The 13,918-nt window shown below is 47.3% G+C and overlaps 1 protein-coding gene across 1 annotated transcript in view; it reads left to right on the top strand.

The window, feature by feature from the left end:
- Positions 1-13,182, top strand: part of GGTA1 (glycoprotein alpha-galactosyltransferase 1 (inactive)) — a 56,059-nt gene extending 42,877 nt beyond the window's left edge. Inside the window, exons 6-8 of the mRNA XM_037059190.1 lie at positions 345-434; positions 5,795-5,932; positions 10,556-13,182. Coding sequence (XP_036915085.1) covers positions 345-434; positions 5,795-5,932; positions 10,556-11,249 — 922 coding nt within the window. The 3' untranslated portion in view covers positions 11,250-13,182. The remainder of the gene's footprint in view (positions 1-344; positions 435-5,794; positions 5,933-10,555) is intronic.
- The last annotated feature ends 736 nt before the right edge of the window (positions 13,183-13,918 follow it).

Here is a 13,918-nt window from a genome sequence, read left to right as displayed (position 1 = left end):
TTTTTCCATTTAAGTTGGGGGTGAGTGGGGCTTGGGTTGAAGTTCAGATTGTAGGAAAGACTGTCATAAGATAAAATGTTCTTATGAGAACTGCTTTATCAAGTTTCCCCCAACCCCCGAAATAATCAGAGGGCCCCTAGGCCATGAAACTGCTAACTGCTGACTTGGAAGGAGGACAAAAAGGCCATTTCACCCTCAGCGTGTCCTTGTGAACAACCAGCTAGTGTCATGAACCCAGTCACTTGCTGCAGGTGTCCCGGCCTCCAGACGCGTGTTCACCCACTGTCCCCACACAGTCAACGGCCCTCCCTGCCGTACTCAGCCTGCTTTCCCTTTGTGTGTAGGACCCACGATCACCGAGAGGAAGAAGAAGACAAAAACAAAGAGAAGGAAGACGAAGAAGAGCTTCAGCTGTCGGACTGGTTTAAGCCACAGTAAGAAGGGGCGTTGCCCTCGTGCAGTAAACCCACGGTTTAGCGGGAGGTAGCGGGGACTGTGCCAGCCACAGTGCCACTGAGAACATCCCTGAGTGGGGAGATGGGGTCCTGGCCTCTGCTGGACCTTTAACAACAGATTAAATGAGAAACTAAGAGTCTAGATGTTCTGACTCAAATGCTGGAGCAGTAACATGGTGACGGACAGCAACCGGCCAATGGGAGCAGATGAATCACAAAATACTTGGCCGGGAGGGGTCTTACAGACCGTGGTGTCTTGTGACAAGCCACAGAATCCAGAGTCAGAACAAGAAAGTTCTCTCCGAGATTCAGTTAACTCATCTGTAAATTGGCAACGACGATGCCAAATCTGAGGGACCGTGTGTGCACCCATTCAGCAAATGTAAACAGATGTTTGTCAAATGTCTGTGACAGCCCAGCTGGTGTCTTTCAAACCACTGGTCACTATCATTGATATGTTTCACTTAAAGGGTTAACACCAGCTTTTCTACAAAAAATTGAAGTTAAATAGAAAATCAGAGGGTATCACATGAAGTAAGGATGTGCTGTTCAGTGGAATTTTTGTTTCCATATGTATATAAGCATGTGTTTGGGTGGGACGTCAAGTGTATTCCCCACTGTGAATCGTGGTCACATATTCCGCACTGGACATTGAGTTAGACACAGTAAATAGAAGAATCAGTCATCTGTAGGTCACCTGTGTGTCTTCCAGTCTCACCAATGTGGGTATGTTCAAGAAGGTCACAGTCTTAGAGTGGCACTTGCCAAGACTGGTAAAAGAAGGTACAATGAACCTGACTTAGAAGGATATGGCTTGGGGAGCAAGGAGGCAGGAGCTGTCCTGGATGACCATGAAGCCCGAGAGGCTGTGTGGGGGTGGGGGGTGCCACTGATCAGGAAAGGGCCTGGAGGGGGAGATGGTCCAGGAGTCGGGGGGAGGTGATGAGCCAGTGAGGGATGTGTGTGAATTCAGGTCCGTGGGGGACATCTAGACAGAGATTCACAGGGTACCTGTCTCAGTCTCTTTGGCCTGTCTTAACAGAATACCATAGACTGGGTGGCTTATAAACTATGAGAAGCTTGTCTGTCACAGTTCTGGAGGTTGGCAAGTGCAAGATCAAGGCACAAACAGATTTGGTGTCTGGCGAAGACCCACTTCCTAGTTCATACATGGCCATCTTCTCACTGTGTCCTCACATGGTGGAAGGGGTGAGGGAGCTCTCTGGGATTTCCTTTATAAGGGCACTAATCCCACTCATGAGGGCTTCATCCTCATGACCTAGTAACCACAAAAGCTTTACCTCCAGATATACCCCCACAATGGGGATTAGGTTCTAACATATACATCCGGCAGGGAACAGTCCCATCTGTTAGCAGTGCCTGAGCTCTGCAGATATGAAGATGGAGGGTGGGGAGTCATCAGAATACAAGTGGCAGTGGGATCTGTGAGCCTGGATGAGGCCACCCAGGCAGAGGGACAGACCTGAGTCCTGCCTGAGGTCAGCGTGTTGAGGACTGGTGGAGGGAGAAGTCAGAGACACAGCTGTAGGGGTGGTAGGAGGGTGGGAGAGAAGCACTCCATTCCAACGTGAGGGATTTTGGACTCTGGAAAGACCGAATATGTTCTGGCAAGTTCTTTTATTGTTTTGGGATACAGGATCCTGCCAGTGAGGGCAGATGGGAATTTGGAGTTTCCATGTGTCATATGATCAGTTGGACAACAGAGTAGCCATCTGTGAGATGTTACCATTGCTGGAAATGTTAGCGTATGCTTGCTTTGATAAGCCCCTTAGATGTGTGTGTGTGGTGGGGGCGGGGTGGTGAAGGGCTTAAGACCTTCCAAGGAGCAGGCTTGATGAGTCAGAGATGGTTACCAGGCTCCCTTTACAAGGAGGGTGGCGCGATTTTACTGTGACACTTGTGCTTTCCCGAATGGGACTTGGGTGGTGGGGTCAGGGCTGAATTGCTGGGGGTAAGGAGGAGGGACAGGTGACAGCCACCAGCTGTCACTCTCCATATGCATAGCTCGGCTTCTCTCTGAAGCAATGGTGAGCAGGTATTTAAAGAATTGAATTTAAAGAATTGAGTAGTGGTTGGAAGTGACACCAAATTAAGCCTTCTTGGGGCCCCGGAGTGCATGTCTCATGTAAGTGAGTGATCAGATCACCAACTGAGTGAACGATTAAATGTATTTCCACAAATGTGTACTTTTCTGTAGACTACCTAAAACATATAGGATATTGTGTCCACATTCCCACATCAAGCCCGCTCAGATTCTGTGACGTCAGAACCTGGCAGGCTTCCTCCTGCTTTTCCGTTCTCCCTTCTTAGTCTCCTCGACGGGCTTCTCCGCCTCCCCAGCCTTCGCTCACTAGAGCTTCTGCGGGTTGAGTCCGGCGCCCTCATATCTCGTCTGTGGGCACCGTCTCCCAGTGCTCTCACCACTTCCCCAGGGTTAGGTGCCATCCACGTGCGGATCATTCCCACGGGGAGCTCTCCAGCCGAGGCCTGCTCTCGCTGCCTGCTTGATGTCTCTGCGTGTCTCGCATGAGCCCACCCCACCCTGGTTCTTCTGATTTCCCCTCTCAGGCTCCAGAGTCTGAGACACCTCTCCGATTCGGTCTTCTCCACCATCTGCCCTTCCGTCTGACTCACTAATGTGTTCTGTTCATTCTTCCTCCAAACTTCTTCCCACACTGTCGTCTTCCGTGCATTTCACAGCCACTGCCCTTGCTCCTTTCACCGTAGGCTCTTTGCCGGATCCTCCCCAGCAGCTGCTGCCTAGGATTTCAGTAAACAATGCGTGGCATGCATGCCCCATCTCTGATGTGGATACAACAAAGGCAAGGAACAGGATAATGCAAACTTCACGGAATTTTAAAGCTCCCTCCACCCAACCCTTGGAGAGATACCACTGCATTCCCATAAATAAGTACATAAATTAAAAAAGCTATCAATATCCCAAGCAGGTGTGGGTTTGGGTTCCGGACCCTCTCTTATCTTGTGGGAAGCCTTGTACCTATTCTGGTGGAACCACACAGACCAGCATAACACAGTGGGTGACCTGCTTAGAAGGGAGGTTTTGGGGGGGCAGCTCCGAGTCTTTTCCTGCAGCACTTTTCCCTCCTTTTGGAGCCCCACCTTGGTGGCCTTGAACATCCCTGGCAGTTGAGAGCAGCAAAGTCTCTTACACATGTGGCCTGTCCTCTGTCCCTTCTTTTTTGGCGGGGAGGTTTGTGGGTTTTGATGACTAAGTTGTCTTGATACAAACAGAGGTTCATCCAGGAAGCTGATCTCATCCTCTGCCCCCTGCCCTTCCCCCGCAACCATCCTGCAGTAATAAAACTCATAAATAATAAAAGTAGCAAAGTTAGGTGGCAAAAATGACAGACCTGGGGTTTAACCCTAGCTGCATCAGCATAGCACATAACTGTCCACATAGGAAGTGATACCAGACCTTGGCTTAGCACACAGACTACAGAATTAGCTTATCTGGGTTCAAGCCCCAGCTTTGCCCCTTCCTGGCTATGTGACCGCAGGCAAATTATTTAATCTCTCTGTGCTAGTTTCCTCATTGATAGGAGAACCCAAAGAGCCCCACTTCTGAGGGGTGAAGCCCTTAGCAGGGTACCTGGTCCTCCAGGATGGAGGTACTCAGTGTGTGTTAGTACCTAACTGTGTTACTGTCATCAGTGGCCAGCCATGTGGCCTTGGGCAAGTTAACATCCTTTCTGAGCCTTGACGTGGCAGGCCTGTTGCAAGGATCAAAAGAGAAAGGGCTATGATGCGAGGTTGCCTGGGGGAGGTTGGTGCACCTCCAAAGGAGCTGTCCTCCATGCGGCCAGCACACCTGGGTGTGAGGGCAGAGCTGGGTCTCACCGGGAGACTCCACACAAGACAGGGTCAGGAGAGCAGCCTGAGGGCGTCCCCCATCCCTGGAGGTGACTCCGGCTGTGCAGGGGGCAGAAGGAAGCGAGGCACAGGGCTGGGGTGGAAGGGCAGAGTTGGCTCAGGAATGAGAGTGCAGAGCTAGGTGACAGGAGGATAGGAGGTGTGAAGACAAGTTTTCGAGGCTCTTTTTCTCTCTGGGGGCTAGAGCTGCGGCAAGGCGGGGTCGACCCAGCCTTTCCCAGCCTCACTGAGGAAAGAGCCGCCTGTGCTGAGTGAAAGAAAACCTGCCTTCCACCCATGTGTGATGGGAGGGGAAGGTCTCATTGGCCTGATTGATATGTTCTGTGTGCTAACATCTTCCCGGCAGCCTCCCCGGGGCCACAGGCACACAGCCCCCCCGGAACCTGAACCTGACAAAGGGGACCACCAGGACTTGCCCCCAACACTGGCCTTCTCCCTGCAGCGGATGAAATGCAAGCAAATGCCTAGCTGTGGCCAGGCCTTTGCAAGCTGGGGTTTAAATCTAAATGACTGTGTCTCAGCCTCGGCTCCCCCTGGGGGAGATGCAGCCACTTCCTGAGCCAAGGGGAGTCAGAGCCAGTCCCCACCACCCCTGCTGGGCTGAGTCACACACCCCCTTGTGCTGGGCCCCAGCTGCTGCTCGGCTTCTCTGCATTATCCTTTACGTTTGTCGTAGCTCTGATGTTGCTTCCTGTGTTTGTGTTGGCTTTGCCAAGTTCCTTTCAAGTGTTCTGAGTGCAGAAAACAAGATTTCCCGCTTCCCTTTGTGCCCTAGTGACGCGGCCCCATGGGCTGAGGAGGGGGTCTGTGCTGAGTGTTCTGGCCTTGGCTGTGGGGCCTCTGCTGAGTCCCGTATTTTCTGGGGGACTCTGACTCTTTGCGTGTAAAATCAATGATAACACAAGAATCCCCTAGTCCTGGGCCCTTTTTGGCCTCTAACCAGATTCTTAACTCCAAAATCCTTCTCTGGTAAAAGGCGCATTGTAACAATTTTCTCTCTTTCCATTCAGTGTCACTCTCTCATCCCCATGCCAAGGGTCAGGACCTTCTTGGGCTCAGATGGTACCCACAGGGATAAATAACACCCAGGATGCCACTGGCAGTTTAGGAAAAGGCTGGGGAGCTAGGAAAGGAGGTGAAAGAGAACAGAAAAGTAGGACAAAGGAAAGAGGGCATGAGATACACAGGGAAGATCCCCAGAAGGGCCCCCAAGACAGCCCTCTGAGGCACCAGGGCTGCCCGTCCCACTGCCAGAACATGCCGTCTCTCAAATGGGGACCCAGCCCCCTGTTTGTGTTTGCAATCAAGCTACAGTTGGGATTCAGGGACAGTGACCACAAATCCCAGCTGACCCCCCGGTTTCCCCAGGCTCTGCCCCGCCTTAGCAAAGCTGTCCCCACTTACAGGGCTCTGTGTTTTGTCACCAGGAAGCGGCCAGAGGTGCTGACAGTGACTGGATGGAAGGCGCCAATTGTGTGGGAAGGCACTTACGACAGAGCCATCTTAGAAAACTACTATGGCAGACAGAAAATTACTGTGGGTTTGACAGTGTTTGCTATTGGAAGGTAGGTGTCACTGTTAAAATTGAACTTGACTTCTTGTTCCAACTGTCAAGTGTTGGTGAGGGTCCCCCTGGGCTAATGGAGGCTGTTCATGACTCATCTGAATTATCAATTAGGAGAATGTTACAATGGTACCATTTCAGTCTCATTGCTGCTGAGGCCCCCGAAACAGGACAAAACAAAAGTCAGTGAGTCTCCTTCCCACCTCCAAGGGAGGGTCTCAGGGGACAGGTAAAAATGTCTGCTACACCCACAGAACCTGGAGACTGCAGCTCACCCACAGCCACCACTGCCTGCCCCTGTGGCTTTCTCTGGAAATTTCCCCAAATGCCAGCAGTTAGACAGCCCACGTGTGCAGCATCCTTCCTCCTACACTCCCAAGACCCAGGACCAAAGACAGGAGGACGTGGAGCAAGTGCTTGGTCCAGACGGACCCAAGTGCGGCGGTTTCCACGTCAGCGCATGGCTGGCCACTCTTCCCTGGGGCCCTCCGGAGTCCTGGAGGACTCAGGCCCCGGGATTTGGCTGGCCAGGACTTCCTCTTCTGGAGGTTGGATGGGTTCCTCTTTCAGTGTCCATGTCCCTGTTTAGAATGTTTCTCCCCAAGCTACAATGGTTCTTATTTGAAATTAGTAGCTTGTAATTTTGGTTTTAAAATACAACTCATTTTGCTCTTTTGGAGAATTATTTTTTTTTGCAAGACAAAAGCAAAAGCTTAATTTTCCTATTCCTTCCCTGCCCCCATCCTGGCCCTTCTATCCCTGTGGAAGCTGACCCCTTTGCCTTGGACAGAGAGAGGGGTTGCAGGTCAAGGTCAATCTGAGCTCCGCCGTCGTAGGGCCCAAAGGAGAGCGCTGTGTGGATCTGACAGTTCCCCAAAGTCCTCCTCCAACCCAGGGCTCAGAAGCCATTGCTGGCACCATACCGATTCAGTCCTAATGTCATCAACTGTGCCAAGCCCGAGGACCTGTGTAAGCAACTGTAATAGGAAAGGGTAACCCTGGAGTTTTGACACTTTTACTGGAAGAATCTATATTGTTATGAGGTGGGAGCCAGTGCTCACTCAGCTCCCCTGATCCTTTGGCAAGAGAGGGGACAAGCCAGCCACGATGCAAACTGGTTTGATCCTGATGTTTCCCAGAGAACCGAATGTTGCCACTGTCCTGCAGTGACCTCAGCCAGCAGTTATGTCAGCGAAAGAAATATCCAAACCTACAAAGAATTTTTATAGGAATTTATTTGACCCAAACTGATGACAGTTGCTGAGAAGCAAGACCTCAAATGCTCTGGAGAATGACAATTTTTCACTTTCTTTTTTGCATTTGAAATTAATGAGGGCAGATAAGAAAGATTACCTGTATTTTGCTGTGCATGTTCTCCCGTGTGTGATGTGCACCCATGTGTTGGGCCCAAACTTTCAGGATAAAAATCTTTCATTTTAATTTTTTCATTTGATTGGTTATTTATTTATTTTTAGAAACAAAAATCCATTATCATATTCCAGGGTATTATTTTACATATGGATATTGTTATTGTTTTTTAGAGTTACACTTTTAACACATAAGCATAAATAAAAGAATTAAAAACATTTATATACATACGGAATTTGTACTACCCATGTATAATGCACATCCTTGTTTCTCCCCTCAAAAAATTGGGCAAAAAATGCCCATATACACAGCAATATATGGTGTAAGATTGTGGAAGAAGGCAAGGAGCAGGAGAGTTAGGACTTTGTGCTCCCTTGAGGGTAGTTCTCATATTTCAAAGGTAGTATTCAACCTACGTGCATAGCAACAATGGGCAGGACTAGCTTAAGTGGAAAGTAAACCTTTCACTAAGGAAGTTACGTGTCTGGGGCCTGACTGCCCACCGTGACCTGTCTGGTTAGGAATTTATGATCAGATCACCTTGCTTACATTCCACAGAACCCCCTTTTTTGTCCACAGTTGCAGCTCTGCAAAACTAAAGGATAAATGGCATATCCTGGTGAAAGCCCTTTGCATTCTGAAGGGGAGGACTGTAATCAGCAGCAATAAATCCTCAGGAGAGTGGATTTGGACTTTCTAGGAGGTGGGACGTTTGGTTTACTGTCAAATAACAATGCAACCTCAGCGCTTTAATCCCTAAACAATGTTAAAAACCACACAGTAGTTCACTTCCTCCCCTTAGGATTATCTCTCAGCCTCAAAGCACTATAGATTCTTCTTAAAGGTGCAGAGCACCAAAGAATTTCCCCGCCATCAGCCAGAGTCATATCAAAGCCCTTCTTTATAGTGCTCAGATACAGGCTCTGCTCTCCATTTAAAGACTCAATACTGTGAACCTTTAGGTTTCCAAGGACCACCATTAAAAACCCCTTTAATTAGGCAGCAAAGAAAGGGAATTAAAGCAGCAACCACACTGAAAAGTGCCAGTTACTACTATTCACAAGACATCGTGATTGGCTGGTGCTGTGCCAACCCATTAAATTCAGTCCACATTCATGGAGCATGAGTCCGAGGTGTGCATGAGCTGGGTTAGCCATCTTCCTGCTCCTTCCTCTTCTCTCTGATCTTCATGGCTTCACAAGAGAGAGCGTAGCTGGGTTATGGAAGGCATCAACATGATATTTTTTAAATGAGTAGACTAGTAGACTAATAGCTAAAAAACCACTGAACACCCTATTACTATGGCCCAAATCCCAAAACAGTGGCAACACTAAGTGCTGGGGAGTAGCCAGATTTCTCATTCATTGCTTGTGGGACTGCACAATGGCACAGAGACTTTGGAAGTCAGTTTGGCAGTTTCTGACAAAACTACACGTACTCTTTGCATGCACTCCAGTGACTGTGTTCCTTGGTATTTACCCAGAGGAGTTGAAAACCATGTCCACATAAAAACCTGCACACAGATATTTACATCAGCGTTATTCATAATTGCCAGAAGTTGGAAGCAGCCAAGATGCCCTTCAGTAGGTGAATGGATAAATAAACTGTGGTTCATCCAGACAGGGATATATTATCAGTAGTATCAGTATTCCAAAAGGGAAAGAGCTAAGCTATGACAAGACTTGGAGGAGTCTTACATTCATGTACTAAGTGAAAGAAACCAGTCTGAAAAGGCTGCTTACTCTATAATTCCTTACTGTGACATTCTGGAAAAGGCAAAACTACGGTGACAGTAAAAAGATCAGTAGTGGCCAGAAGCTGGGGTGGGGGAAGGAGTGAATTGGTGGAACACAGGATTTGGGGGGCAGTAATATTCTCTATAATGCCATACATAACATAATGATAGATACATTGTTATACATTTGTGCAAACCCACAGAATGTACAACCCAAGAGTGAACCTTCATGTAAACTGTGGGCTCAGAGCGGTGACTGCAACACACGTCCCGTCCTGGTGTGGATGTTGGAAGTGGAGGAAGATGTGGGAGGGAGGGGCAGCCAGGGGAGTATATGGGAATTTTGTGCTTTTGGCTCAGTTTTTCTGTGAACCTAAAAATGTTGTAAAAAATTTAAGAAAAGGTAGTTAAGGCTAAATCCAAGGTTATTTGCTTCAGTTATTTGCTTCACCCAAAATCCCAATTCAGTGGATTGGGATTTGGGGTGACTGGTGGGAGGCTCACAGGGCGGATCTGTAGTACAGGAGGGCATCCATGTCCTTTTACCCATTCTCGGGGTCCCAGAGTGGCGACGGTTAGGCTGAATGCTTCCCCAGAGGCCCCGAGAGTCACATCGTGGTTGCGTCTGGTAGGGTAGTAGCAACATTGGGGCATAGGCTGGGGTTTTTGAAGGAGGCTCAAGAACTAGTGCCCCCCGAGGTTAGTCAAAGGGTATAAATCTCCTGTTGTAAGATGTGTGAGTTCTGGGATCTAATGAATGTACAGCATGGTGACTACAGTTAACAATACTGTACTGTATATACTTGAAAGTTGCTAAGAAAGTAGAGCTTAAATATTCTTACCACAAAAAGAAATTGTAATTGTGTGACATGTGGAGGTGTTAGCTAACACTATGGTGGAATCATTTTGTAAAATAATGAGTGTGTCAAATCAACACTTGTACACCTTAAACTTACACAATGTTATATGTCAGTTATAGACCAATGGAGCTGGGGAGAAAAAAAAAAACTTCACCCCTTCTGCCTGCCCAAAGGCTAATTAAGGCAGATGATAGTAAACATAGTCTTCATTACAGTTGAAGCTGGTATTGGAGAGTGTGGCTTATATCTGCAGGCCCAAGGCCTCCTAACATTGAACCACAGAATTAGAAAGACTTGGGGACCCAGGCAACTATAGCACTAGAAATTTCAGGGCTCTGGGCATGGGAGTAGGGCCTGTACCACTATATGTACTGTTAGGTCCAGAGCACCCATACTATCTCCAATCAGTCAGCTTCTAAGAGCAGGAGGAGGGGAGGGGTCGGGCTGTTCACGGACACTTGCCTCTCCCAAATCGGCAGTTGGATGAGTCGCTGCACCGCCCCAAGGTAGTGTGACTGAACAGCAGACAGCGGTCAGGAGTACTGCCTCTGGAATGAGGAAGGACTCCTAAACCTCAAAATACAAACAGAATGACGAGAGTAGCAGCACACAGGCTCCTGTCGAGTCCCAGAGGTTACATTTATCCCGTTCTTTGTTTCAGATACATTGAGCATTACTTGGAGGAGTTCTTAACATCTGCTAATAGGCACTTCATGATTGGCCACAGAGTCATATTTTACATCATGGTGGATGATGTCTCCAGGCTGCCTTTGATAGAGCTGGGTCCTCTGCGTTCCTTCAAAGTGTTTGAGGTCAAGCCTGAGAAGAGGTGGCAGGACATCAGCATGATGCGCATGAAGACCATCGGGGAGCACATCGTGTCTCACATCCAGCACGAGGTCGACTTCCTCTTCTGCATGGACGTGGACCAGGTCTTCCAAGACACCTTTGGGGTGGAGACCCTTGGCCAGTCAGTGGCTCAGCTACAGGCCTGGTTTTATAAGGCGGATCCTGATGAGTTTACTTATGAGAGGCGGATGGAGTCCTCAGCATTCATTCCGTATGGCCAGGGGGATTTTTATTACCATGCAGCCATTTTTGGAGGAACGCCCATCCAGGTCCTGAACATCACCCAGGAGTGCTTCAGGGGAATCCTCCAGGACAAGAAAAACGACATAGAAGCCAAGTGGCATGATGAAAGCCACCTCAACAAGTATTTCCTTCGTAACAAACCAACTAAAATCTTATCCCCAGAGTATTGCTGGGATTATCATATAGGCCTGCCTGCAGATATTAAGACCGTCAAGATCTCTTGGCAGACAAAAGAGTATAATTTGGTTAGAAATAATAACTGACTTTCAGTCATGCCAGTAGATTCCTGAATTGGGGAGAGTATTCTGGCTACTTCCTCAGAAAAGTAACACAATTTTAACTTTAAAAAATACTAACAAAAACACCAACCCAGCAAGTACATACTATTTGTCCTTGTAACTTTGAGCTTTGTATTATGGGAGAATCAGGTGTAAATTCTGAATGATTTCTTACCTATTCTGGGTTTGGGAAAAATACCACCAGTTGAATAAAAAAATTGTCATAGGCAAAGAAAAAGCCAGAAACATTCTACATGTACCAAATAACGTACGGTAGAAAAGGGTGCTGAACCCAAAGTGACACAGGTTGCTTTGCAGGAGAACTTGACGTGCAGACACCGTCTACTTGGCAATCCTCAAATGGTTCCATAGCAGGTGGCTTCAGACCATTTGTAGTGCTTTCCTTTTCTCAGGATATTTGGCTTCCGTGGAAAAGACTGGTTGAGATTCCCAGTGGATATCACGGTGGTGGATGTTTGGACTCACAGAGAATCCAAAGAAAGTGAAAACAAAGCCTCAAAGTGAGTTCGCTGTGAAATAGCAAAGAGAGGGTGGAAAGAGAGGGAGGCTGATTGCAGTTGGGCGATGCCACCTCAGAGGAGCAGAGGACATGTGTTGGTTGGCATGTAAATACAGCCTGCATGGGCCCAGGCGCTGGATGGGAGGGGCAGTGTGGGTGGTCTACAGCTTCCCCCATCCCACGACAACTAGAGCGGAGGGGACTTGCATGGAAGATGCTTCTCGTTTTCACAGGTCGTATTCAGTCTGCCAGAGTCTGCACCTTGTACCTTTGGATTCTTGGCCAGAAGACAAGACAGGGTTAGAGAAGACCAAGGCCCACAGTGGACTGAAGAGGCTTGCAAGGAGTTACATTTTCCCAGACTTGGGCTTCACGACAATCAGTCTCAGCAAGTCCTGCTGCCACTTGCCCTAACCTTCAGGGTCCCTCAGCCAATCATGCCCCACTTGGAGGGCTAACATCAGGAGTGGATTGGACGAGAAACCCTCCCATCAAGTAACCTCATTTTCCCCTGTGCCACTGAGGTATAACAACAACTAGACACATTTAATAAAATGGTTAATTGATTTTATATCAGAAGCAGAGGGGATGGTGACAAGAGACCTATTCCTCATGACTGAACAGCTTACCATTGAATTCCCTTCTCTAAGAGAAGTTATGAAATCCTACATATTATTTAAAGTAACACAATTCAATGTAAAGGAAGTTAGGAAGCAATATTTACATATTTATAATTTTCTTGTGTTCCAGTTTAAGTCATTTGTTTCCATTTTTAAGCAGTTTATTTAAAGAACCATTGCATTGGCTTGGTGTACAGCACAAAGGGCTTCTCTGAGCAAAGGAAACCTACGTCTCGACTGCCATTGCACTGTGCCTCCTACGCTTCGCTTCTTGCCAAAAAATACCGCAGTCAACAAAACAAAACCAACCAAAAATCCAAAAGTGGACTTTGTTAGAGGAAAAGAAAATCACATGTCACTTAGGACTTGTTTCTCTTTATCTCAAATTTTCTGGAATACATTTTGGAGTAGGAAAAATTAATGGTTTAAATCCTGAACCAAAGAAGTGATCTATCCTGAATGATTAAATGGATGATGTTTACTTTTGAAGGAATCTTGATTTTTTCATTTATTCACTTAAATTGAAATCCCAAATGAATGAACTCAAGATCTGATGAATGGCTCTGGGCCATGTGGCTCAGTGGGTTGGGCATCACCCTGCAAACCAAAAGGTTGCTGGTTGGGTTCTGGGTCAGGGTGCATGCCTGGGTTGCAGGTTTGTCCCCAGTCTGGGATGTTTCTTGCATCCTTGTTTCTCTCCTTCTCTCCTGTCCCCTCTCTTATTATACAAAGAACCTCATGAATAGTTATTCTTAAACATTAAAAGAAAATAAAAGTCCTGGCTTACAAATGAATAAATTATTTTCTCAGTATATTCTGGTCTGGTCTGGTCATGGATTGTGCGTTTTCTCTCAGAGATGTTTAGAATCGTCAGTTCTAGAATTTTAAATTCTTAGACTACAAAAAGCCCTCATGTCCCTCTAAAAATGTGCTTGCTATTACAAAGATAGAACATGGTTGCTATTTGCAAACTTTTAAAACAAATGCTCCTTCAAAGCTTTCCAAAGTGATACGCCAAAGTAGTTAATGACCTGCCAGTGGGAGACCCAGTAGAAAATAGCTTGTTCCTGAAGCCCAGGGTGGGCACCAGGGCAGAGGGAGAAACAATGCCTTAACTATGTCTGGGCTTATTAGTCCTGACCTTTGGAGAATGTATCTGGCCAAGGAAGCCTGAGGAAAGACTGCATTTCCAGCAGTCTAGGCACCTGTGTTCGTAATAAACAGATGAAAGGTGACCATCTCATGGAGTATGGTGCACTGGATATACAACAGGGCATAATGTCTTCATAATAGAGGATGATTCCCCTTTTACAGATGAACGGGTGACGTTCAGAAAGTTTAAGCCACCCAGCTGAGAGGTGCTGAGCTGAAGCTGAAATCAGACTGACGGGGATAAATGTGTTGGCACCATAAATACTCAGAGGAACTTATTTCACAACAAGGCAAACGCAACTTTAAAGGACTTGTAAAGGGCCATCTCTGCCCTAAGGATATTTTAAAAACTAGACAGGTTT

This window comes from Sturnira hondurensis, unplaced genomic scaffold (assembly GCF_014824575.4).
Source record: "Sturnira hondurensis isolate 20B ecotype Veracruz unplaced genomic scaffold, ASM1482457v3 Scaffold0010448, whole genome shotgun sequence".
NCBI lineage: Eukaryota > Metazoa > Chordata > Mammalia > Chiroptera > Phyllostomidae > Sturnira > Sturnira hondurensis.
The sequence above is the reverse complement of the archived record's forward strand: the minus strand, read 5'-3'. Positions and strand labels throughout refer to the sequence as shown.